The sequence below is a fragment of the Galleria mellonella genome, unplaced genomic scaffold (genome assembly GCF_026898425.1).
Source record: "Galleria mellonella isolate WM207_F2 unplaced genomic scaffold, CSIRO_AGI_GalMel_v1 utg172, whole genome shotgun sequence".
NCBI lineage: Eukaryota > Metazoa > Arthropoda > Insecta > Lepidoptera > Pyralidae > Galleria > Galleria mellonella.
This window is the reverse complement of record NW_026442015.1, coordinates 2,210,490-2,235,248: the sequence shown is the minus strand read 5'-3', so window position 1 is coordinate 2,235,248 and position 24,759 is coordinate 2,210,490. Positions and strand designations below refer to the sequence as shown.

At 31.4% G+C, this 24,759-nt stretch overlaps 2 protein-coding genes across 2 annotated transcripts; one reads left to right on the top strand and one right to left on the bottom strand.

Annotated features, from left to right (window-relative positions):
• Positions 1-94: 94 nt before the first annotated feature.
• On the top strand, positions 95-4,749 carry LOC113514459 (probable pseudouridine-5'-phosphatase; the record flags this gene model as incomplete). Its single annotated transcript, XM_052893188.1, has 7 exons — positions 95-284; positions 966-1,048; positions 1,988-2,123; positions 3,193-3,323; positions 3,531-3,629; positions 4,194-4,253; positions 4,606-4,749. Coding segments are annotated over 7 exons (843 nt in total), but the record flags the coding sequence as incomplete, so codon positions are not given.
• A 780-nt stretch (positions 4,750-5,529) lies between these two features.
• On the bottom strand, positions 5,530-23,912 carry LOC113514251 (uncharacterized). Its single transcript, XM_026898286.3, has 4 exons — positions 22,335-23,912; positions 21,608-22,099; positions 9,881-10,002; positions 5,530-9,207 (listed from the first exon to the last, which is right to left on the bottom strand). Exons 1-4 carry the CDS (start codon positions 23,592-23,594, stop codon positions 8,859-8,861), a joined length of 2,223 nt encoding a protein of 740 aa, XP_026754087.2. The 5' UTR covers positions 23,595-23,912; the 3' UTR covers positions 5,530-8,858.
• Between the last annotated feature and the right edge of the window lie 847 nt (positions 23,913-24,759).

Sequence of the window (24,759 nt, the reverse complement as noted above, 5' to 3'; positions counted from 1 at the left end):
AAGGTCTAACCAGACATATCTATTGAATGATAAGTAATTTATTTGATAGGTACAATTGGATGTTTGATGACAAATTAGTTAACTATATATAAATATTTTCATTATATTGATAAAAAGAATTTTATTCCAAAATGTATCGCACAGCAATTTTTCCAAAGTATGCTACATTTTATCCACATACGAAGGCTGCTCATCTTTCATAATAAATGAACAAAGAAAATATACGCAAAAGACATACAAAAAAGTTACTCATTGCTTATTTGATTTAGATGGGACCGTTCTTGGTATGTACCTGTAATTTATTCATTTATATAATTAGCAAGACAGCGAAGTATTTCAATACAATATACTAGTGGATTAGATCTAATTGTTCTTACATTTAGAGCAATATAATAGAATGTTCTGATATAATATTTTTTATTAAAAAACAAATACCTACTTATTTCTAAGTCAAAATATGAACCATTGCCTTACAGACAGAATAAGATAAGAATTAAAAATGAGCTTAATGTTATAAGATATTGCTCATATCTTTAGAAAATTAACAAAACCTACATTACAGATAGAACTTTCGACACAAATAACGATAAATAACTTTTATATCATTGCAGTAAGTAGACTGTGATAATAAATTTCTTCTCTTTCTATATCTAGGATTCATATAGATTGTTTCTTGGAAAAGCAATAAGTTCATAAAAGGAGATGTCAAAGTGGATATTTGTTAAAATAGGGGCATTTCGCATATTTCTGTTAGTCTATTAAGAGATCTAGCATGACGTAGTGAGTGCAGGGTCATTATATTTACAATAATCATGAAACGACTAAAAAACAAGCAAACTGCCTTTAATGACTAATTTTAAACCTTGATAGAACCACTGAAAATGCATTACGATACACCCATGAGCACTATCATTGTGCCTTATGACTCGCGACTTCAAAGCTCTATAACATTTTCTTCATTACAGATTCAGAAGTTATTTATCATAAAATAATTAAACAAATATGTAATAAATACGGTAAAAAATATACGAAGGAACTAGAAATAAAGGTATTTATCTTCAGATTTCTCGTAGTTATGTATAATTACAACAGCGATGGTGTGCTTGCATGCCCGCTATGTCCAAGAATCTTTACTAAAAAGGTTGGTTATATAAATCACATCGGAGCACACCAACGCCAACAACAGATAATCTAATAGCCCCTAATGCAGACAATTAATAATAATGGGATCAAAACGGTTGTCGTGACCAAAAACGGTCAAGAGTCATCGTCATATCATATACGTGTACATATAGACTACTTATTATGCTTAATTTGATCATAGACATTGGCGTACTTAAGGTTATATTCAGGGGTGGGCTTGACGCCTTAAAAAAGATGAATATACCAGACTTGTCTCTGTGTGCAGCTGAAAAACTAGCTGTTATTCTGGGGTAGGCACAGCCTACCCAAATCTCCCTTAAATATGTCCATGATTAGATATCTAAAGAGAATATATAGATAGATATCTAAAGAGAATGTGAAAGCTAATTTTATGGTTTAAGAGGTGACTTACCTCTAGTAGCAACAATAAAGCATAAGCAATGCTACAGCATGTTATTACCTTATTACATTCTTACAGTATCTACACTCCTGTAAGAACTTACTTACCTGTACTTACTTGTATTGTACCTGTACTTTACTTAATGAACTTACTTACCTACATATGAGTGCCCGGAATATCTATATTCATTTATCGAGTTCGAAATCAGGGTTTTCATGAACTATGGATTTTTTTAAAAAAAGACAACTACAAGTATATACAGCCAACAGCAAAGTAGATGCTCTCTGGTTTATTTGTTGAATAGTGTATTTGATATATTTTTTAAGTTGTATTTCAAATGTTAAGATTTATATACAAACATACTAAAGTGAATAAAGGATTACTTACTTACCTATAAAATGTAATTTTTTACACTATATTAAGCTGCAGTCATATATTTTAAAGATGTATGGCGAAACCGATCGGGAGATATGTCTGACCGTGGTCAAACAACTAAAATTACCGATATCTGCTGATGAATTTGAACTACAATTACATTATTTGGCTCTAAAGCTATTACCCGGTGCGCCGCTTCAGAAAGGTAACCTATTTGAAGTTTACAACTTCAATAGTGTTTCAAATTCATAATTTGTATTATTTTTATGTAGCATACAAACAAACTGACGTAGCACCTGAAGGAAAGTGGTAACCATCGCCAAAAGACATGAACAATACAAGTACATCGCAAATACTCTGTGACTGTAACCGTCATGTATTTTTTTTTTTTTTGATGGGTGAAAGTGGAATGGTAACCCCGCCTGCGCTAACGGGATACGCTGGCGGGGCACCAGTGAAGGGTGATAGATGAGAATGAAAACAGGCCAGTTAGCCCATCATGATGAAATCATCAGGAATTAACCATGATAGTTTCCAGGGGGAACCGCGAGTAGGTCGACCTGGTTGGGTATATTGCTAGCAATGGAATCTCAGTCTCCATTACTAACAATCCCTTTCCCCCCACCGTCATGTATTACCATTCCTAAGAACTATAGTTTTTTTTTAGGTGATAATAAAATAGTAATCCCACCCGCGCTAGCGGTATACACCGGCGGGGTACCAGTGAATGAATGAATGAATGAATGGTTTATTTTCTCTTCACAAAAGGTGGAATAAAGTAACAACATGAGGTACAATTTGAAATGAAGACCAGTTTTGTGAGAGACTGGTGCTTGCGGTAGGTTTAGAAGAACCTGTGTTACAAGTCACCAGTGCCCCATCTCCATGGACTACACAAATACAAGGCAACCAATTAAATTAAAAAAGTGAAGGATGATAGATGACAATGAAACAGATCAGTTAGCCCATCGTAACGAATTCAACGAAAATTGTTTACGATGGTTTCCAGGGGGAACCACGTGGAGGTCGACCTGATAGGGCATATTGCTAGCAATGAGGCTGTCAAACTCCATTGCTAACGATCCCTTTCATCCCCAAACTACAGAGTTATGCTTCCATACCCCATAAACTTTCTCTGCTACATACACGTTTCACTGCTATATAATACAGTTACGGTAGATACACAAGTGGGTTAGAGATATTCAACATCTTCCTCTGGTAAATAAGAAATTTTACACACAAAACTTTCAGCCGTAGGTAATTCCTTTTTTCAGGTGCCGAACGTCTATTAAATCATCTTCACGATTGTAAAATACCAATGGCTCTAGCGACCAATTCTACTGAGCAAGCTGTTAGATTGCATGCTACTATTCGACCCAAACTATTTGGCATGTTTCACCATAAGGTAATGTTTAAAGCACCAAAAAATAAGTTAGGATTTTGCTTTAAAGATTATCGTGCTACAGTGATAACCACGTTCTTAATATAAGAAACTTTTGTAGATTGGCCCGGGTTTGGATCTTCTAATTTGTTGTTTTTCATAAACAAATTGCAGGTGTCCTCAATTGTGTCCTAAGTATTCCCATATTTCATTAGATTATTGGATTTTCAGGTAAGCGTGACCGATCCAGAAGTGGACAGGGGCAAACCAAATCCAGATATATACCTCGTCGCTGCTTCGAGGTTCCGTGAAAAGCCTAAACCAATTCAAGTAACTAATAATACCTACTGTATTCTTGCACACCAGCTATTGCGAGCAACTTCATAGATAAGCGTGGATTTTGGAAATAGGCTACGTTTTCTAGAAAATTTATCTAAACCTAGACCAGATTTTAAGTTAGACCTTCAAGAGCTTGCATCTTGCATTCAACTTGATGCAGTCGTTTCCGCGTGATGCCGAAATAAACATACAAAGTTTAATAAATTATTGTTTTGACATCTTTTGCACTTACACGCACGTACACATACGCTACAAATTACCAAAAATGTATATATAAGTATGCATACATTTTTAAATAGGGCATAATCATTTCTTCAAGCAAACAGACCATTGAGGTCTGTTTGCTTTGTAATACTTACGATTATTCTAAAGGTGCAATTAAAAATAAAGTATTTTTTTTTTTATTATAGAAGAAATAAATGCAAGATATAGTAAATTGGTATTGCAGGCGTCCACAGGCTACGGTAATCGCTTACCATCAGGTGGGCCGTATGCTTGTTCGCCACCTCAGTCGTATAAAAAAAAATCATTTTATATTTTTTCCCCTATTTTAAGTGTCTTGTCTTCGAGGACTCCGCAATTGGAGTCGAAGCTGCAAAAGAAGCTGGCATGCAGGTATGATGTATTGTTGAGATAAGTATAAACAAGTACACCTATATATGTCATTTCAAAATAGGCAAAAATTTTATAATATCCGCGCCAATGCTATTGGTTTCGCTGACGGAATAGCCGTGAGGAATGATAGGTGAGAATCAAGTCAGTAGACTCATCGTTACGTATTCAACAAGAATTAACCGCCATAATTTCCAAAAAGGACTGCAAAGTTAACCAGATAGGTTATAATGCTAGCAATGAGCTATTCCTACTCGTTGATCAAAAATTATAGAAAGTTTAAAACCTCTTAAGTATCTTAAAAAAAGCAACGTAACGTAAGTGGGTAATATTGAAATTTATTAATTTTTAACAGGTTGTAATGATACCTGATTCGCGTCTGGGCCGCGAACAAACCCGAATAGCAACACTAGTTATACGCTCACTATTGGATTTCAAGCCGGAATTATTTGGCTTGCCTCCTTTTGATAATATTCCTAAAAGGAACAGTAGGATCTAATAAGAGACCAATAATATAACGCCCTTTTACTAAACAAATATCTCAAAGTTGCAATCTACTCTCCTGTTAAATTTTAATCTTTTCAGCAATATTGTAATTAGTAAAATTGTCATACGAATATATTATACAGTAGTAAGTTCTCATATATTAAAAATAAGACAAATTTAATTGGAAAATATTGTTTTTTTTTTTCATATTGGTAGTCATGACCCCAAAGATCGACTCGATTGGATACCAATTTAGTCTGTAAACCCATTTACGAGAGAAGGAATTTAAATTTGATAAATGTGAACTACTATAAAACGGAGCGTTAAGAGATTTTATATTACTGAATAATAGGTACCATATCTAAATTGTTTGGTTGGATTAATTTATAGACCATACATAAGTATTAGATGTTATTATGTTCGCGCCAACCACACAATACATAGTCCAAAATTAACAAGTTGAATATTTATATACTTTTTGTTTAAATCACGTTACTGCTATCTACTTATTTAGGATTATTAGAATTAAAACAATTTTATGGGTGTTTAAGATTATTATTTGTAAATACAGATATATCTATACATTTATAACTAATTGTGAACACAATTTTTTTTTTAAACTAATACTAAATGTTGCCTTATACAACGGACGACAAAAATCAATACGTGTTTACATCAATTTATAATCGAAACTTTAAAAATGTGTATATGAAAATGTTAAACCCAGGATGCATTATCATTTTAGAAATCAAAATTTTGTTTTTAAGGAAAATGGGTTAATAAATATAACAAAATATTTGACAAAATCAAGGAATATTGTGATAGCATCATACCTATTTAAAAAAAATATATGAAATGCTTCTCTTCTCTAAAATGAAAAGGTCCTTGGATTACTCTAATAAATTAGTATTAAAAAAATTTCAACACATGTTGAATTTTGTCATGTCTATAAAATATTTACAAAATATTTCATCGAACACATGGAAAACATAGTTGAAGTGCTAAAAGATAATCTCCATATCAAATATGACAGTATGAAAAAAACACGTGACACAGATCTCTTTTAAATATGATTTTGTGTTTATTAGATATATATTAAAGATTAGTCTTAAAATTTGTCTTTTGTGATGTATCAGCCATACTGTCGTATTTGAGACAGGGTATATTAATTCTAATAATAACGGACGTCTACAGAAAGTCATGAAGTTTACAATGAAAGTATGATTATTTACGACGAATTTGTACATAACATTTATACATACTTACAATTTTAGAGATACCTTCCATTGACTTTGGTAGAAAAAAAATCAATATTAGAAACTAAATAATGAAACAGTTCAAATTTAATTGAATTAAAAAAACAAAACAGAATTTAAACAGTAAAATAGAATTTTAACACAATAAAATAAACAATGATCATAAGTTACGGTTTCAGCAATTTTTTCTAATTTATTGTTTATATCTTATTTAAGTTTGACTTTATTAATGGGGTCGATTCTGAGGATTCATTTCTCTAAACCTCTTAAATTAAAATTTTAATTTAATATTACAATGAAATCGTTATTCTAATTCAATATGAACTAAATTTTTAATATATTTAAATCAAATATACTATAAATTTAGTATAAAGGGTTTATACATATGGTTTATATATTAAATTCAAAAAAGATAATTCTTGAAACTATCAAATTAAAATATTAAGTTATATGTTTAAAAAAATGGCGTTTTAGAATCGTTCCCAATGTTGTAAATATAAAACATTACAGTTTTTTTTTTTTTAATTAATTACCAAAGAAAACTATATGCGAATTAAAAACGAAAGTTTCATCATTTACTTATAATTGATTTAAGTGACCGTTATAACCTAAAAATATAATTCTAAAGGTACAATAGTTATGGATCCTCTACAACTGTCATTTACTTGACATTTTTAAATTTTATCACAATAACATATAAAGTTTAATGAACACTTTCACAGCTGATGATTTGGCAACTGCTTATTTCATCCTATCTGTAATCATGTGCAATGATAAAAATAACGTTACAAAAAACGTTATACTGGTATAATATATACGATTTTCACAACTATTATTTTATTTCCATTTAATTTTTTTCGTAACAAATTGCCGTCACCGTATATAAAAACATTATATTGAACGGACAATTTTTTTTATATTTTTTTAGGAGTATACACAAAGCTTTATAATTATGACAGATTATTCAAGTTGTATTTACACAATATAAAATTTATACATTTAAAAGAACACTATTAGAAGTATGGAAATATTTTTACAATAAAAAAGAAAGAAATAATATTTATCGAGACTATTATTTCTATAATTAGTCACTAAAATTAATTTTAATATCATCAGTTTGAGTTGGAAGTCATTTCAGTTCAATTTGGCAATATTACATTCGAAAGTGAGGAACTGATTTTAGTTTAAAAAATATTTGTAACAAGACTTTTATACGTCATCTTTATTTATAAAGAGCCGTAAGAACCAAAATGACCCCCGGTCTAATTAAGAGTGCAAAAGTATGTTTATGGACATATGACATTTTATATACAAACGAATATTCGTGGATATATATTCAAGAAAAAAGAATTTATAGACTTGAGCACATAAATAGATGTAATTTAGTTTTATTATAACTATTGACAACCGTATTACAAATATGGTTATAAATATTGTAATACATTTTTTTTTCACACTTAGGTGTATGAAAAATTCATATAAAATGTCATATGTCATTAGGTACGTTGATATTACTATTTCTTAATTATTATCAGTCTAATTAGGCACTTAGCATCCTCCTTTGAAAATCCTTTTTACATCGACTAACGACCAAAGACAACAAAATCACAACTGTTATTTTTTTAATTCATGGATGAGACTTCTTTTTTACTTTTAGGTAGGTGTTAAATTACAGCATATTCTGAACACACGTGTAACATTTTAAGTTTTTAATATATATTTTTTCCATCATTACCTTTTAATTATAGGTAACTGCAGCTCTCATATAATACCAATAACCGCAAAGGAGCGGTCTGTATGTTATCTTGATGATTGTCACAATCATAAAACGCAGTCAGTTAAATTTTGTGGTTCTTTAACTATGTTTAATCTACTGAATAATTAACAAAGAGTATTAAGCCTGCATTTTATATCTTTTTTTTTTATTGATTATGATGAATTGTTAAATAAAATAGTTACTGTAAAATTATATACTAAATGCGTGTGAAAAAATCATATTTTTTACAGTAGTTACAAAGACAAAATTTACTTCGTATTTTTTTTTTATTGCTGTAAATATTGTAATAACCGTTTTTTATTCCAGAATCCGCTCAGAAATATTTCAAGTGTTTTTTTTTTTTTTAATATTGGTCCATTAAGTCGGATATTAGTTTGTGGAAGTTCAACAAAATATTAAAAGGTTTAGGTTATTAAGTTTTCAAAGTTGGAATTAGAAAAAAAAATACTCTCATCGTCAAAGTCTCCTTCAAAATCTGTATCCAAGCTGTAATTAATATAAAAACTATTGGAAGAGGACTATGTTTCATATGTATCATTGTCATATAAATATTTAATTAAACTTACAAATTATTTGACTTTGAAATTTAACAGTCAGTTTTTGTGACTGTCATGTCCCCTTGAGGGGTAAATAACATAAGACTGGCAACATCAGAATTTACCAATAGTGATTAAAAGTAATAGTGAATAAAAATACTGAATAGACATTAAATTGAAATACTAAAATTTTAAAACTTAATGGTGTAAACATATTTAAATGCTTACAAAGCAAAAAATGAATGACATACCAAATTATAAAGGTTATAATGTGCAACATATTTTACTGTTTTAGGGAAAAAGAAAAAGAGAATTTTTGAATAATTCCAGAATTGTTGTCAGACTTCAATATTAACACTTATAATTATATTACCACCACGACCACGCCATGGCGTCATATATATGATATCTGGAGACTTAAAAAAAGGCCTAATACTTCCTGTTAATAGTTACGAAAACAAAAGGGCATACTAACATAAACTGCCAAAAATACAACCCTTTTAATTTTCTGTAGTAATGTTATCCCCATTACCATTCACAATCAATCAACATGTCATGTAACAGGAGTTTTATCTACTTTACTGGTTTCGACTAACTTACTATCTGTTATAATTTGCATGCATTTCAAATCTTCATTAGATATTTCAATTATACTACTACCTGTAATTTCCACTTCCTTACTCAAACTTAAATCTTCTATAGGCCCATTTTCTTCCTCCGTTTTCTTTCTTTGTTCCTCCTCCTCCTTCTGCTTCCTTTTCTCTTCTTCTTCTCTCTGCTTCTTTTCTGCCGCTTCCAATCTCTTTTGCTTGTTCCACCACGGCATAAACCGTTGGAACATTACTCTAGAACGGTGTTGGGGCTTAAGGACCCATGATAACGCCATGTCAGCATCTGCGATCCTAAAATTGAAATTTATTTAAATGAATAACCAAACCATATTTGAACTCTATTTAATGTAAGAACATTGTGATATTCTCATTAAATGTATTTTCTCAAAATGTACTTGTTTTGTTCTCTCGTTACTATTGATGTGATTATTTTTTTTAGGAACTTGCAATAGGCAAGACAAATTACATGGAACTGTAATATTAAGTACTAACTGACACTCCACATCTCATTATCATCACACAAGCCTAGAACATAGCGGAACATCACCAGAGAGAGATGTTTCAAAAGTCGTTGTTGTTGTTTCTAGCGTGAAGTAGTTATGTTTGCATGACTGTGTTTCAATTTGAAGGGTGGGATATGGCAGTATATATACAGGGTACAGAGGAATAACACCTGAATCCTCAGGAATGGCAAAACATTAGGGGTATCAAGGGCGAAACAGTATACTCTGTTATGTCCATGGTACTTACTGTTCATGTCTATAGACGATGGTTGTTACCACTTTCTATCAGGTGGGCAGTTAGCTTGTTTGCCATTCTAAGTTGTATAAAAAAATAACAGGATAGCTGAGGCGATGGCGCCATATCACAGCCGTTGCCAAGCCGGATAGGCAAGATATTTACAATGACGACTTGATTAGGGTACAAATAATGTAGGCTGCAGCAAAATTTGGTCGATGCTTACCTTCTTTTAAACCTCTCCCGGTCTATTGCGAATCTTTCCCAGTGACCTGGACGAGCTAGCCGAGCTGCGAATGCCCAAACCCTCATAACGAAGACCTTGGGTGGTTTTTCTGAGAAGTGGACCTGGAGACAAGAACAGAAATATTAAGTTATAGATTCCGTAAAACTATGTTAATATAAGAAACTAAGGCACTTGGGGAATCTGTTTCAATAAATATTGATACATTCAACTCTATGTGACAAAATACGATATAGATCTGTTTATCTTTATGATAGTATGACAATAACATGATGGAAAACAAAACAAACGAAGCATGCAAAAGTAATAAGGAACAATAGCCTTTTATATATTAGAATAGAAGATAATACTGTGTACAGTAATGAGAGATAAAGTCTGCCCTAACGACTAATGATCAGTGTAATTATAACATAATTAGATGCCATTCAACATGAACATTTGTGTGTACAAATTTTTAATTCAAGTATTCATGTTGTTATGCTGAGGTTTGATTCTTGAGCACATATATCTCAACTGCAGTTGAAATTGCGAAATAAATTTGAAATGAATGGATGGAAAAGTATAAAACATAAAACTATTGTCAAAAATCATTGTGTTATTTTTAATAACTTGGTCATTAGACATCATATATAAAATCAAAGGAACTGTATTATTAATAAACGGTTCACACGACCTAAATAGGATCTTTGAACTACGTGTACATCGAAATGTGTGACGCATTGGCACGTCACTATGATACCGAATGAGTCATTGTTTTGGCATACGTAATCAACAGTTTATCTTGTGAATTCGGAATTAACGTGTGACGTGCCTATTCATATGTTTTCACAGTTTATATATAAACAAAATTTGTTTACGCACACTTTTGTTAGCAAATAAACAAGGATTAAAATATTTAATAACAAATATTGAAATATAAATTAATACTCATTAATTCATGTCAAATAATTATGTCATATATGTGGTTTCTCATGCCAGATTCCCTAATCCGCCTGGCCTCTATCTACATACATCTGTATTCCTTACTTCATGAATGTGGTGAAGTAGATACTATTAAATATTCTGTGCCCGATTAGGTCCCATCTACGCACGCCAATACTGAAGATTTTACAAATAATTATAAAATATAGGTATGACAGTCATAAGGTGGATGACATATAAAAATTACATGAGAAAACATAAAAAAATATTATGGACATCCAATTTCGAACTGTAACATTCACCATGTCTGTAACACTACGGAATGCAGTAAAGATAATGAATATTGATTCTCTACACCGTCGTTCTTCGTAGATAAAAAAAAAACAGTGCTTTTCAATGTCTGATAGCGCGATCCTCAAACATCTAATAAGTGCTGTAGGTAATTGCAATCTATTTCAATATTTTTACAAAGCTTACACCACAATGAAACATTGAAAATCATATTATGTGTCATAGCGCCTACACTGGTCCTATTAGACGAAATTATATATCATAGTGCTTACATTGGCCCTATTAGACAAAGTATATATAGGCTCAAATACTAATGGAATATGAAAGCAATCTTGGTATATTTTGTTATCGAAACATCAATGCATAAAACAAACAAATATATAAAGTAAAAAGAGTTGAATTATTGCAAATTATTGTCTAGCATATATTTTCGTAATTTATTTTAAAATTATAAATTTCGAAAAAAAAAAACGGATATCCGAAGAGTGTTCACGTTCAGTTCATGCTTGAATCAGACCTATTAATCGTATCGACCAATCGTGAATTTTCCCTTTAAAATTGTATAAAATCAAAACATCCCTTATATATAACAGTTATAAAAAATAAATTCCTTTATTTTTATTAGGAACATTACTACCTAGTGACAAAGTAAACCCTGACAGGTAATTTTACCTGTCCAACGTTACTTTCGGAGTAAAAGTTAAAACTTTTACTCCGAGGTAACGTTACACCAGCTTACTCATTTTTTCCGTGCTTATTAATACAAAAATTGTATATTATCGATTTGTTGTCTGGTTTTACTCTATGATTATAATAGAGGAGATACTCAATGAAGACTCGGGCAATTACGATTGTCTAGCTGGCACACATTGTTCAGTCCAACGACAACTTAAAAAATCAGTAACAACTGTATTGCCTTTATAAATGTCTGTTGTTAATATATATTTTCACTTTCATAATAGCTACTGCACGCAACTTCATTTGCGTGTAATTCATGGTTACACGACGAATGTACATGCTGTTGTCTATGCATGTTTCGGTAGGTCGATATAAAAAAAAAGTTAAATAGAGGAATAATTTATAAAAAGAATTTAAATAAGAAATAAAGTATTGTTCTTATTGTTAATCATTGCTATTCTAATGGTTACTAACTAAGACAACAGAATAGCAAATATATTAATATATTCCCATCGAAATTCTATTTACATTATACTTTTTTTAAAGTGTAGGATAAATTGACTAACTTTTTATTTAAGAACTATCGGAAAAACAAACATCTATACAATATTGTTTATCTTGATTATTTGCGGCATGATAAAAAAAACTATAACAAGAGCTAAATAATTTTAAATGCTGACAGTCTTGGCTGAATTCCAGTTGATTTCCTTTGCATCAAGGTTAAGATTACATTGAAAAGTGTTAATAAAAACTATATTCCGTCATTGACATGTTTGTCCCAACCAACACCAAACCATAGCCTAAACAACAGAATCAGACAGAATCCTCAATCTTCAGGAATGACAACGCAATTAGGAATGGTGTCAGAAGCGTAATGGTGTATTATGGGACGTCATTCATGTTTATATCTCTATAGTCTACACGAATATGTTACCATTTTTATTCCGGAGGTCTGCCAGTTCCTGGTAATGTAAAAAAAAAAAAAGAAAAAAAATACAAATCAAGGCCATCGCAAGTTTTTCAAGTATTTCGTCATAACACTACTAATAATCACATTCACTGATATCATACTGACCACAGTCGTTGTGAAACAACTGATATGGTCAAGAATATACACGGCTGTACACTGAGTATTTATTCTAATAAATATACGCAATACGTTCATAGATTCAAATATGCGTCACAAATTTGCGCGCACATTTTATACTATAAAAAAATAGTAAGCACCAAGTCCTGACTGTCAGCAAACAAACGAAAACCTTACAATACTTATTACTAAAAGAAAAACGACTCTTATTTTGACTCATTAATATGGGACCAGCACAATTGTATAATACTTTTTTAGATAAAAGTCAAACATATCATAGCAATTATTTTATATTGTCCGAGTAACGTGTACATAAAATAATAATCAAATTCAGAAGCCCCTTCTGTAGTCGGTTAAAAACGCCTACAGAGCCTATTTAAATTGTACAAAGCGTTGTTTAACACCATTTTTTTAAAAACTAGAAATGGCAAACTTCTGTTGGCATCGTTCCCTACCCATAAACCAGAACCGTTACCTAGCCATGAACAACTTTTAAGTACTTTTTCATACTATTATGTTGGCAGTAATTCATATACTTAGAACGTTTCGTACTTTATAACATATATAACATTAATTAGAAATACTTTATCTACTGCACAACACAAACCTGCGTAATATCACGTAGTACCTATATGTTGCGTAATACATTGCTACAGTATTACTATGGTAACATTAAATTTATACGTTTTTTACATTTCTCTGTTTGCGTAATGTATGGTTTATCAAATTATACACAAGCAAATAAAAGAGTTTCAAACAAAAAAAAATCAATTAACTACGTCCCCGATAAATTGTATTTATTAGAAACGCCCGTTATGAAATACATAGATAAGATTAGTACGAATTTTGATTAAAAACTCTTTATCATAAGGGCACATTTTACTATCAAATGTATAGGACTATATTATCTAGATCAATCTGCAATTTAATATCAATACAAAGTTATGAAATATCGTGTATACTTTAGAAATATCAGTTTTCATTACTGCCCTATGTTTATCATTAATTTTTATCAGCGACTTCTCCTGCATGTCCGAAATATGTCGACTGTCCAGAATAAAAAGCAACTTATGTCCTTCTCATCTCAACACGTGTATAATAAATAGTTAAAGCGATTGGTCGAGCCATTAATACGCCAAGTAGTAACAAAGAAAATTATTTTAAAATTTATATTAGTAAGATTCTATAGTATGATAATAAATATTAGATAGTGTAGCAAGACCATTAGATATAGATTAAACAAGTAAACATAATATATATAATATATAAACATATGAAGGTACAGAAAGCAATAGGGCCATTGTTAGATAAACACAATATTATCAATATAATTAAGAACATAATTTTGTTTGCAATACAGTAATAATATGTTTAAAATGGTGATACGCTATCTTGACTAATTAAATATGCCCTTATTTGCATACAGATCATTAGTTTTACTAATACAAGTTAGTCAACGTATGAATGTACAGAAAGCAATAGGGCCTTTGTTAGATAAACACAATATTATCAATATAATTACGAACATAATTTTGTTTGCAATACAGTAATAATATGTTTGAAATGATGACACGCTATCTTCACTAATTAAATATGCCCTTATTTGCATGCTGTTCATTAATTTTACTAGTACAAGTTATTTTCCATAGGCCAGTGGTATTCAAAGCGTAAAAATACAGTAATAATATGTTTGAAATGATGACACGCTATCTTCACTAATTAAATATGCCCTTATTTGCATGCTGTTCATTAATTTTACTAGTACAAGTTATTTTCCATAGGCCAGTGGTATTCAAAGCGTTGGCCATGTTTTACAAGGTGTCATGAGTCTTAACAGCCGCTATATTTTAGGTTTCGTACAGAAATAATTAAAATGGAAGCTTCTGTCGATCCGTGTGTCAACTATGATAGTCTATGTGCACTTGGCTGTCACATCCTTGGTCAGTACAGTAAGATAATGCAATTAAAGGTCAGACAGTATAAGACATTCTATATACATATAATTTAGGATTAAGATTATTAAAGAGCAATAGAAGCCAAAACAATAAATTTTTAGAAGTTATGTCTATCCGTTTATCTGCCGATACATTTGTTTTGATATTACGGAAAAAGTACTGCATCAAATTGGTTAAGGTTTTCAAAGTCGTGTTCCTGAAGGTGGAACGTAGAATCTGGTGTGTTTTATATCAAAATCCAAGTGTACGAAATCGCGGACAAAGTCTAGTGTAGAGATAAATAAATACTCAGATTTTTCAGTTAACCTAATTGAATATCAAGAAGTCGCGAAATATTTTTGAAATAATTTTTTGTTGACCGCAGATAGTTTAAAATTACATACACGATAGGTTTTATAGAGCGACTCCTGCGCAATCAATACCAATGACAGTTTGAAATCCACTGCCGTATATTATGCTCTGTATAGAAACAATACGAGGAATCAGTCACGTCCGCATATCTGACCTTAACCCTATAAGTACCTCACGAGACCCAATGCTCCTATAAAGAAGGTATAATTATTATGCGCCCAGAAAATAATTGAAACAATGTACCGAACGCAGTGACAACATATATAACTAACGGTTAGGGGTTCAAGAGTACAGTCACGTAAAAATAGTTTCATTGTTATTCAACGTGGGCGTATAAACAATAGGCAACCCAACATTAATGACTTAATTGACATTTATATCTGTGAAGATTCTTCATCAGAACTATCAAATCTTAAAAATATGTCTCCCATTTCTATGGATGTAAGTTTTATTGGCTGTGTTAGATACCTTGCGTACCTTAAATACCAAATAATAGTTGCTATATGAGCGAAACAGCCTACAATTCGAGCCCCATTTTGGCAGGTACTATAGAAAGATTTTATTGAGGCTTTCCTTCCATTTTTTTGTCGGCCTCAAAGTTTTAACCGTTAGCGTAATCGCCGAGAGGAGGCGCTCTGGTTGCAAAGAGAATTATACCCTATATATATATATAATATTTCATAGATAAATTATAGGTGATATTTTCACAAATGCAATTGGTTCCTGCCACCTTAAATTAACGCAGTTAATTTTTTTGCTAACGAGGTATCCTCACCAAATACGGTCATAAGAATGATATATTCTATAGATATAGGTGATGCACTAATGATATATAAGCTACTACGGGCCTCGTCGTGGCCCAGAATCCATACTATCCGGGACACGGTTCTTTTTTAAAAGGAGTATAGTGATTAAAATAACATTAATAAATAAGATGGGTAATATTGATATTATAAGAACACTTGTACTCTTCCATGGATATAATATAATAAATTTAGGAATGTAACCATGGATGGATGGATATGTTCCTCTTTCACGCATAAATCACTGTATGGTTTTGAATGAAATTTGGTACACGTGTAGATCACGTGTAGATTATATCTTTCTAACACAGAATATGTATTGATTCACACGAGCGAAACTACAGGATACAGCTAATTGTTATAATAGGTACCGACAATCACGACTATAGTAACATATCTTTTTTTGTTATTATACTAGCTTTTACTCGCTACTTTGGTTATGTGACCGGAATATGTTCACTGACCGGGATAAAAAGTAGTCCTTTTCTCAATCGCATATAGTACATTTATAACAAATTTTATAGTAATTAGTAATTATAAGAGCTATTGGATACCAAATAAACAAACAAACTTCCGTTCACATTTACGATATTTATAAAGAAGTAAGGATATCAGTGTCGAGGTCTCGGAATTTTTATAACAGAGACGCATATAGGTTCTCAAAGTTCACTGAAAGAAAACCCTTTAAGGTATAAGTCCGCCTGTATACATTTTTTGTTGTAATCCTTATATCTTATATTAAAAGTGAATGTACAAAAACAGGTAAATGAATAAACATGTGAAGATCTTAAAAAAGAATAGAACAAAACAATTATATTGTTACAATTTCGATATTAAGACAGTTCTTTTTTTATTATCTTAAAAGATAAATAAATGTGTTTATTGTTTGGCCTGGTTTAACATATAAATAAGACATTATTATCTATCTAATAAGGTGACTGGCAGATACATTTGAAACACAAAACCTCGTATTCTTCCGTTAGTCACTCAAACCCAGATATGAATCAATAGGTTAATAGTAATCTCGAAACATCGGTAACTTATAGGGCCATTGCTCTTGCAACTTGTCTCGAGAGTCCTGATGTCAAGGGGAAAAGGATTGTTAGCAATGGAGTTTGACAGCCTCATTGCTAGCAATATATCTTATTAGGTCGACCTCCACGTGGTTCCCCCTGAAAACCATCGTGAACAACTCTTGTTGAATTCGTCATGATGACCTACTTCATCCTCACCTATCATTCTTCACTGGTGCCTTGCCGGTGTATACCGATAGCCCGGGTGGGGTTACCATTTCATTATCATCCATTAAAAAAAAAAAAGAAAAAAAAAACAAAAAAGAAAAGTCCTGATGTCATTATAGTCTGATCATGAGAAAGGGTAATTACCATCAGACAGGCTGTATGTTTTAGCTAACATTGTAGTATAAAAAAGAAATCAAATTCCAGAAAGTGTCAGCTCTTATCCGTAAAACTCGTCATGGTTCGACATTGATCGACTAAAGAAAAACCGAATGTGTATTTTCGTTTGTATTTGATAACCGATATTGGGTTTGACTTTAATACAATATTCGAAAGTAATGATCAAATTTAATGTAGAATTTGTAAACTCATATTTTATAAATTCGTTGTAAAATACTTTTTAGGTATTTGATTATATTGTCAAAATTGAAATACAACACTCGAAGAGGTTACTTTGAATTTCTTTGTAACAAATGTGGACGTGATAAACAAGCGATGGTTCAATTTCTTAAGTCCGCCTACATTATCATTTCACGCTGACGAGGTATGAATGATTTTTAAATCCATTACTACAATTAAGAATAGTTAAATCAAAATACCGACCAAAAAATTTAAAATTAAGTTACTTAACAAATAAAAAATTGGAATTTATTTAAAGTTTATAAATAAAAGATTGCTTCCGCCTATGTTAAACAAAAAGGATGAATGAATACTTTAATTTAAATGTCAAATCTTAGTTCTTTTATCAAACTAGACATTATGTATCGTACAAAGAGTAATCTCGAACGAGTACATATCCTTACGAGTAAACCAGATTGTAGATACAAGTGAACGGGTAGTAAGTAATTTGTAGACAGGTTACACTGGCCATTTATATTTCCTTCTTATGACATTTACAAACAAATATTACAGGTTTTTATTATATATTCAATATTAGTTTATTTATGTTTAGTGTACTTCGTTATTGTAATATAATTGCTTGCTATTTTAATACATATACTATTATTATATTTATTTTGGAAGGTAGGATGACAAATTAGGAATCACAACTTATAAACTCTTGCAAAATAATTTAGAGGGATGTCTACACACTTTTTCGTTTGCACTGTCCCAACACACAATTATAGTTACTCTTCATGGAGAACAATATAATTATTAATACCGACTTCACTCATGTATTAATAATAAGGGCTCCTATTGATCCACAATTTATTTAGGCACCTCCAAAGTTAATACAAGAGTAAATCAATTAACTAGAATACAACAATAATAGAGTAAAATAGTTTCCAATAAAAAAAAAAACTAATTTTGTTTATTTATTACATGTTGGCGCTTAACGGTTCACACAATCGCCATTCAAATTTGTTACGTATATAATATTTGGGATAGAGAAGGACATAGGCTACTTATAATTCTGGTCACGTGAATGTAATCGCTGGCGCTACTGATCAGTTATAAAATCTCAAGATATATGACCGACCACTGTGTATGGCTTAGTGAATATTGTTTATATAGTAAAATACCGGTTGCACGTGTTACCAAGGCCGTAACGTGGCCTTTAAATGTATGTCCAGCCATATGTCACTAGTCTGAATAATCGCAATGAGTAAAAAAATCTATCAAAGACTGGAAAATACTGGCATTCGAAACATAAATATTTCTTCTTTAAAAGTTTCAAAGTAATATAATTTTTTTTTAAATAAATTTGTTTCAATGTATAAGTGAGTTGATCAATGCGTAAAATGCATACAACCTATCATGAAGGTCATTAATTAAAAAATTAAAATTGCACTTTGTTTTCTTAACGTAATTTAAAAATAATCTGCATAAATATAAATAACTAATATGTATTATGCAGTGTATAATTATCTAAAGTATGTATTTAATCACAGGCACAAATAATAATGATAGAGATATACTTATCTAGACAGCATAAATACTATATTTGTGTTATTACGATATAAATTACTGGAATATTCTAATTAGTGTTTTATTTTATAAAAATCATGATTTTGCACTTAAGGCCTTGCCAAGAAGATAATATATACAATGGTGAAACTGACGAAGGTGCCTACATAAAGCCTGGTTATAAACATATAAAATACGTTATCTACTTGTCAAATGGATGAAACAAAGTATTGTAGTGTTAAATAAGATGAAAATGCATTATATACATATTAAGGTATCTTATATTGAATTTACTAAACCTATGATTCCAAAATAATCGAAATAAGAAATAAAAAATTAAAATGATAAATAATGAAACAATTCACAAAACAAGAATAAGTCAAGTATTTAGGTATAACGAGATTATAGAAAAATGATGATCAAACATATTTTCTCATTCTGGCATAATATCTACAGTAAGTGATGCTCACTTCAACTTGATGCATCATTCCCAGCTAAAATAAACCTGTACAGGTCAAACCGACATACCAGGAAGAGGAAAGGGATTGTAAGCAATGGAGCTTAACATTCCAATTGTTAGCAATACACCCTATCAGGTCGACCTCCACGTGGTTCCCCCGGAAAACATCGTGAATAATTCTTATTGAATTCGTCACAATGGGCTAACTAACCTGCTTCATCCTCACATATCATCTCTCACTGGTACTCCGCTAGTGTATACCAATAGCGCAGGCGGGGTTACCATTTCGTTATCACCTATTAAAAAAAACCTACATACCAGGAGATGCGTAACTTTTAGGGAGTGACACGCTCTAGGATAAACAAAAGACCAATCGGCTAGCCGCAACGGACGGACCATAACCGACCGATAAGGGGGAAGGAACTGTTAGCGATTTGTAGTATTTGAGATCGCCGTGAAATCTTTTCGAATATTGTTACTTTAAAAGAGAGGACTTTAGTTTTTTCCCTTAGCTTACGCCATAATTGTTTTCTCATCCTCTTGTTTATTTTAGTTTAATCGTTTTCTGCTGACCGTTCCCTTGTGTTAATTATTACTTATTATAGGTTCTAGAATTATATGTTATTAAACAATAAAACCCTAGAATCTAGGGCATTACTGTTCAACAACGGGTGATTCTTCTTTACTTCGTTTGAATATTACTAGTCTTCTTTACCAAGTCTCTTAACTTCAATTATGGCATTTTTGTTTTTCATAAGATGTTGGGTGTTAATTTGAGCTCCAAACGGTTAACACTAGAGATGAAACACGTGGCATTAAACGTGCGCGAACTAAATGGCAATCAGAGATTGATGGCTAATATAGAAGGTTATGGAACTGCTATAAAATAAAAAAAATAAAAATCTAAGCAAATAACCAATTTTACTATTGAAGCATACCTATATTTTAATTTTGGACTACAAACCGAGATCTTTTATTTTCAGACAATGTTGTTATATTCATTCTTTTATTGAACCATATAAAGCTTTTTGTTAAATAACCTTCTCCTTAAACATTAATATTTGTTAGATTGCCGTATTCGACTTTTTATGGCATTGGTCTTAGTTCGTTTTCGGCCCTCTATTGTATGGTATATTAGTAACTATTTGTCTACCAGATGTAAATGCGAAACAATGAAGTGGCTACAACCACGCTAGATACTTACTTCATTGTTTCGCAGGTAAGTATTTTTTTTAGAAGTTGCATTTATTGCTCACAAAATTTCTAAGCATAAGCATTGAATTTTTTTCTGTATACCTGACATTACAATTGTTTGTGGGGTTTCTAACTGTTTTGGAACTGTTCGTTTTGAAATCCATTTTAGATAAAACTCTACTTTGGCGATTTTTAAATCGTCAACATTCAAATTTATAGGCATAAATGCTACAACTTGTAATGCGAATATTAAAGGCCATACATACGTACATAAGTTAGTGTTTGGCAATTGTAACGCTTTTTGTAAAAAAAAAAGATAGTTATCAGCACATTTTATAGAGTCGCAAAAGTAGTAAATAACACGTGATATTTGTATATATTGGCAGCAAGCATTTAACATAGAAAACCATAGATATTCATAAATTAGATTACTTGTACCCAAGAAAATAGTACTTTATAGTATTGTTGATTATAGTTAAGCATTTAACAATAACATTCATAAAAACCATAGGCGATGGTTGACTTTCCATCAGATGGGTCATCCATTTATTTGCTAATCTAAGAATCGTAATAAAGTAAGCAAATAGTAGAAATGAGACATTTCTATTATTAAACAACGAATTATGTAGAACTTTGTCTCTTTATGAAGAAAACAAAGCAAGATATTGGGCCTCGAAAAAAAAGGGGATGCACTGGGAACAAAAGGACACCAATTGTACTTGGAACCGCGCAAGCACGCATCCGTTCTCGGCCGCCGTTTAAATCAATCTCTCAAGCATCACTATACTTATATAAATTAAAAAATAAAAGATAAAGAACTTACCTTTTTAGGTGGTTGATTCTTCCTCAGCAACTTCTTGTGCTCATCAAGAAGAAGTCCTGTAGATTTATTTTCAATCACACTTAATTCACACACTTCTGCTATGTTTTGACTAGAGATTTCTTCACATATCCTCACAGCACAGTCCACTTCGTCAACTAATGTTTCGTCAACATACAAATTATTATCTGTTAGATCTCCAACAGATTTTGACATGGAATGTGACATTCTTAGCTCATCCAGATGATCACAGCCTGAATCACTCTCCTCAGATTCAGATTCAGTAACATCAGCATCAGAATCTTCAGTCTCATCTCCAAATACATCATTTGATGTATAACAGCTATCAGGAGATTCTTCAAAGAGGATAAAAGAATCCTCGGACTCACAATCAGATGGTCTCCAGTTATGCTTCCTCTGTGGACTATCAGTGAACACTACTTGGAATGAATCATCACTTTCTGCTCCTGAATTAGAATGGAAACGTCCAGTAATCTGAAATAAAAAAATAATAACATAATTATGAAGGACAGATTTATTTTGATAGTACAGCAGCCTTTATAAAAGTAAATGAGTGAATAGTGTAAATACAATAAAAGAATATTAGAATCACTTTTAGCCAGTCAAATAAATTATTTAATCTTTATCATTTTAATATATTCTAGAATATGGTTTTTTCATGGCATTATCATTAATTCCTCTAAAATAAGGTTATGCACACACTACAAACCTCATCAAAGTAATCTTCAGACTCAACTGAAGAACTCATGTTCTCTTTTTTGCAGATATTATGCAGAATTCTTGGAGAATTTTCTAAACTGGATACATCATCATTCTCATTGTCTTCATTAAACAATTTGTCTCGTATGGTTCTTGTTAATGCAGATTTCTTCCGTCTTTCCGTGGTCAGTCTATTTGAATTTTTATAATTCTTATCCTTTGATTTATTTGCAGATGGTTTAGGTGGTTTCTTCGGTTGTTCAGCAGATTGTACTGTAGCCGGTTCTATGTAAGAATCGGAAGAGTTTGACTTTAGCTCTGTGTCTTTCTTACATCCTTCTTGGAGCATTGCTTGCAGCTTTAAAATTTTCTCTTCACATGAAATGATAGTTTGTTGTTTATCTAACAAATCATTTTCTTTTGAAGGCAAGTTATTGTCTGTTGTTAATTCACTAATGTGTTCATCATTATTCAAATTACAATTCTTTTGCAATTCATTTTCTTTCAATTCACTCACAATCTCAGTATTCTCTTTAACAGGAGCAATTTCCACTCTCATTTTGGGTGCATCTACTTCTAGAAACTCTAAATGATGTACTTGTTTTGGAATTATGTATGATATACACTGAAGAGATGGATGGGAAATAAAATCTTCTGGAGCAAATGCATCTTCAAAATTGTCTTCTACTGAACTTGACTCAACAAACACTTTCTTCGGCCTTCTTGAACGGCATGTATTTGGTTTTTGGGTAATAGGAACAGACTTTGAACTTAACAAATGCCTTATATTGTTCAGTTTGTCTTCACAAGCCGCAACTGTGTTCTTACAGTCTTCATTCATGTCTAAACAGTCTTTGTAGCAAGTTTCATGAGCCCCAATATTTTTATTTTCAGTTTTGGATGATAGCCAAAAACTGGGCGAAGTTTCTTTATCAACTACGTCGTAGTACGGAACGGACTCCGCACGACCCATTAGCTTTTTGGAAATCGCGTTGTACATATTTGAGAATACACCCATAAACCATGTATTATACGATCTGTTTTGAATACTGACCGCGTTTTCGACGGTGGCGTCCGCCATTACCTTTAAGTCGTTTGTTTTGTTTTTCAATTCTGGAAATAACATGCTTTCGGTTTCGTCTTCTAACTCTGTCTGGGTATCAGTCGAATAAGCGGCGAGAGAGTAACCTTTTGAAATGTAGTTTAAATGATTAGGCTTCCACCAATCTGACACGGAAATATTCATTTTAAAACACTTTTCACTAGACATCCCGCTAAGTCTGTAGGAGGATGCTAAGCCATCTTAATTCACAAACACATTGTTTTAGAATTAATAAAATAACCACAAGGAAAAGAATTGTGAATAAATCTAAACCACATTTTTCGATTCAATATGATAGGTACACCAGAATTGTAGGGTAATTCTTTGTCCAAATGAAACAAATCACGAGAATTTCCGTTGCACAAAATCACTTTTAGTTCTTCAGTAGCGTGTTCTTTGTTTTGGTTTTCGTATGTAAGCTCCATTGTAACGAAATAGTAGGAATAGACGTCTTTACAGTTCAGCCATTTTGAGAAAATATGCATGCGTAATTGGGTACCCTAAGTGCGTACCATGTATAGTGATGTACCGCGACAAGCTGACTCGAGTACCGACTTAAATTTCTAATACTCATAAACTCGAGTAATAAATAACAGGAGTACATGGTATAATACAGGTTACGAATACTTACAGACTTGGAATATTATTCTTATATTAATGAAAAAAAATCTATTTTACTATGTTTTCCGTCATTATCTAAGGAAAAAATATTAACTTACTGAATATTTATTGTCTTTATAAAAATAAATTAAAGTAAAATTCAAAGAAAAACTTGGACTCACGAAAGAATTGAATTGAATACTTATAATACGGGACAAGTACTTAATTACTTATTTATATTTCCAGATTTGTCTCCGGTTAATTAAAAAAATATACCAATCCAAGTAAATATCTTAATCTCCTGACTAAATTTTATTTAGTAGTAATATAATGGACAACACTAATTCCTTGCCAAATTTAAAAAGTAAGTTACCTACCTATCTAATTAAATACCGTTGAGTGCTGCCAACATTACACATTAAACTATTTTGCCATGCAATAATTTAACAACAGTCGACATTTAATTATTGTCACACAAAGATTTGGGAATACGCATACCGTAGAACAAGGTAAATAGAAAAAAAATTATACATCATTTAAATTTATTTTAAATTAATCTATTATTGTAATAATATTCGATTATTCAGAATTAAATTTTTAGAAATAATATATAGTGTCAATTATAAATCAATTTAATTATTACAACTTACATTACATATTCAAAAGTCCAAATATATTATTTGTACCTTTCGAAATATTTACACTGCAAAGACAAAAATTTTGCACTTTCATG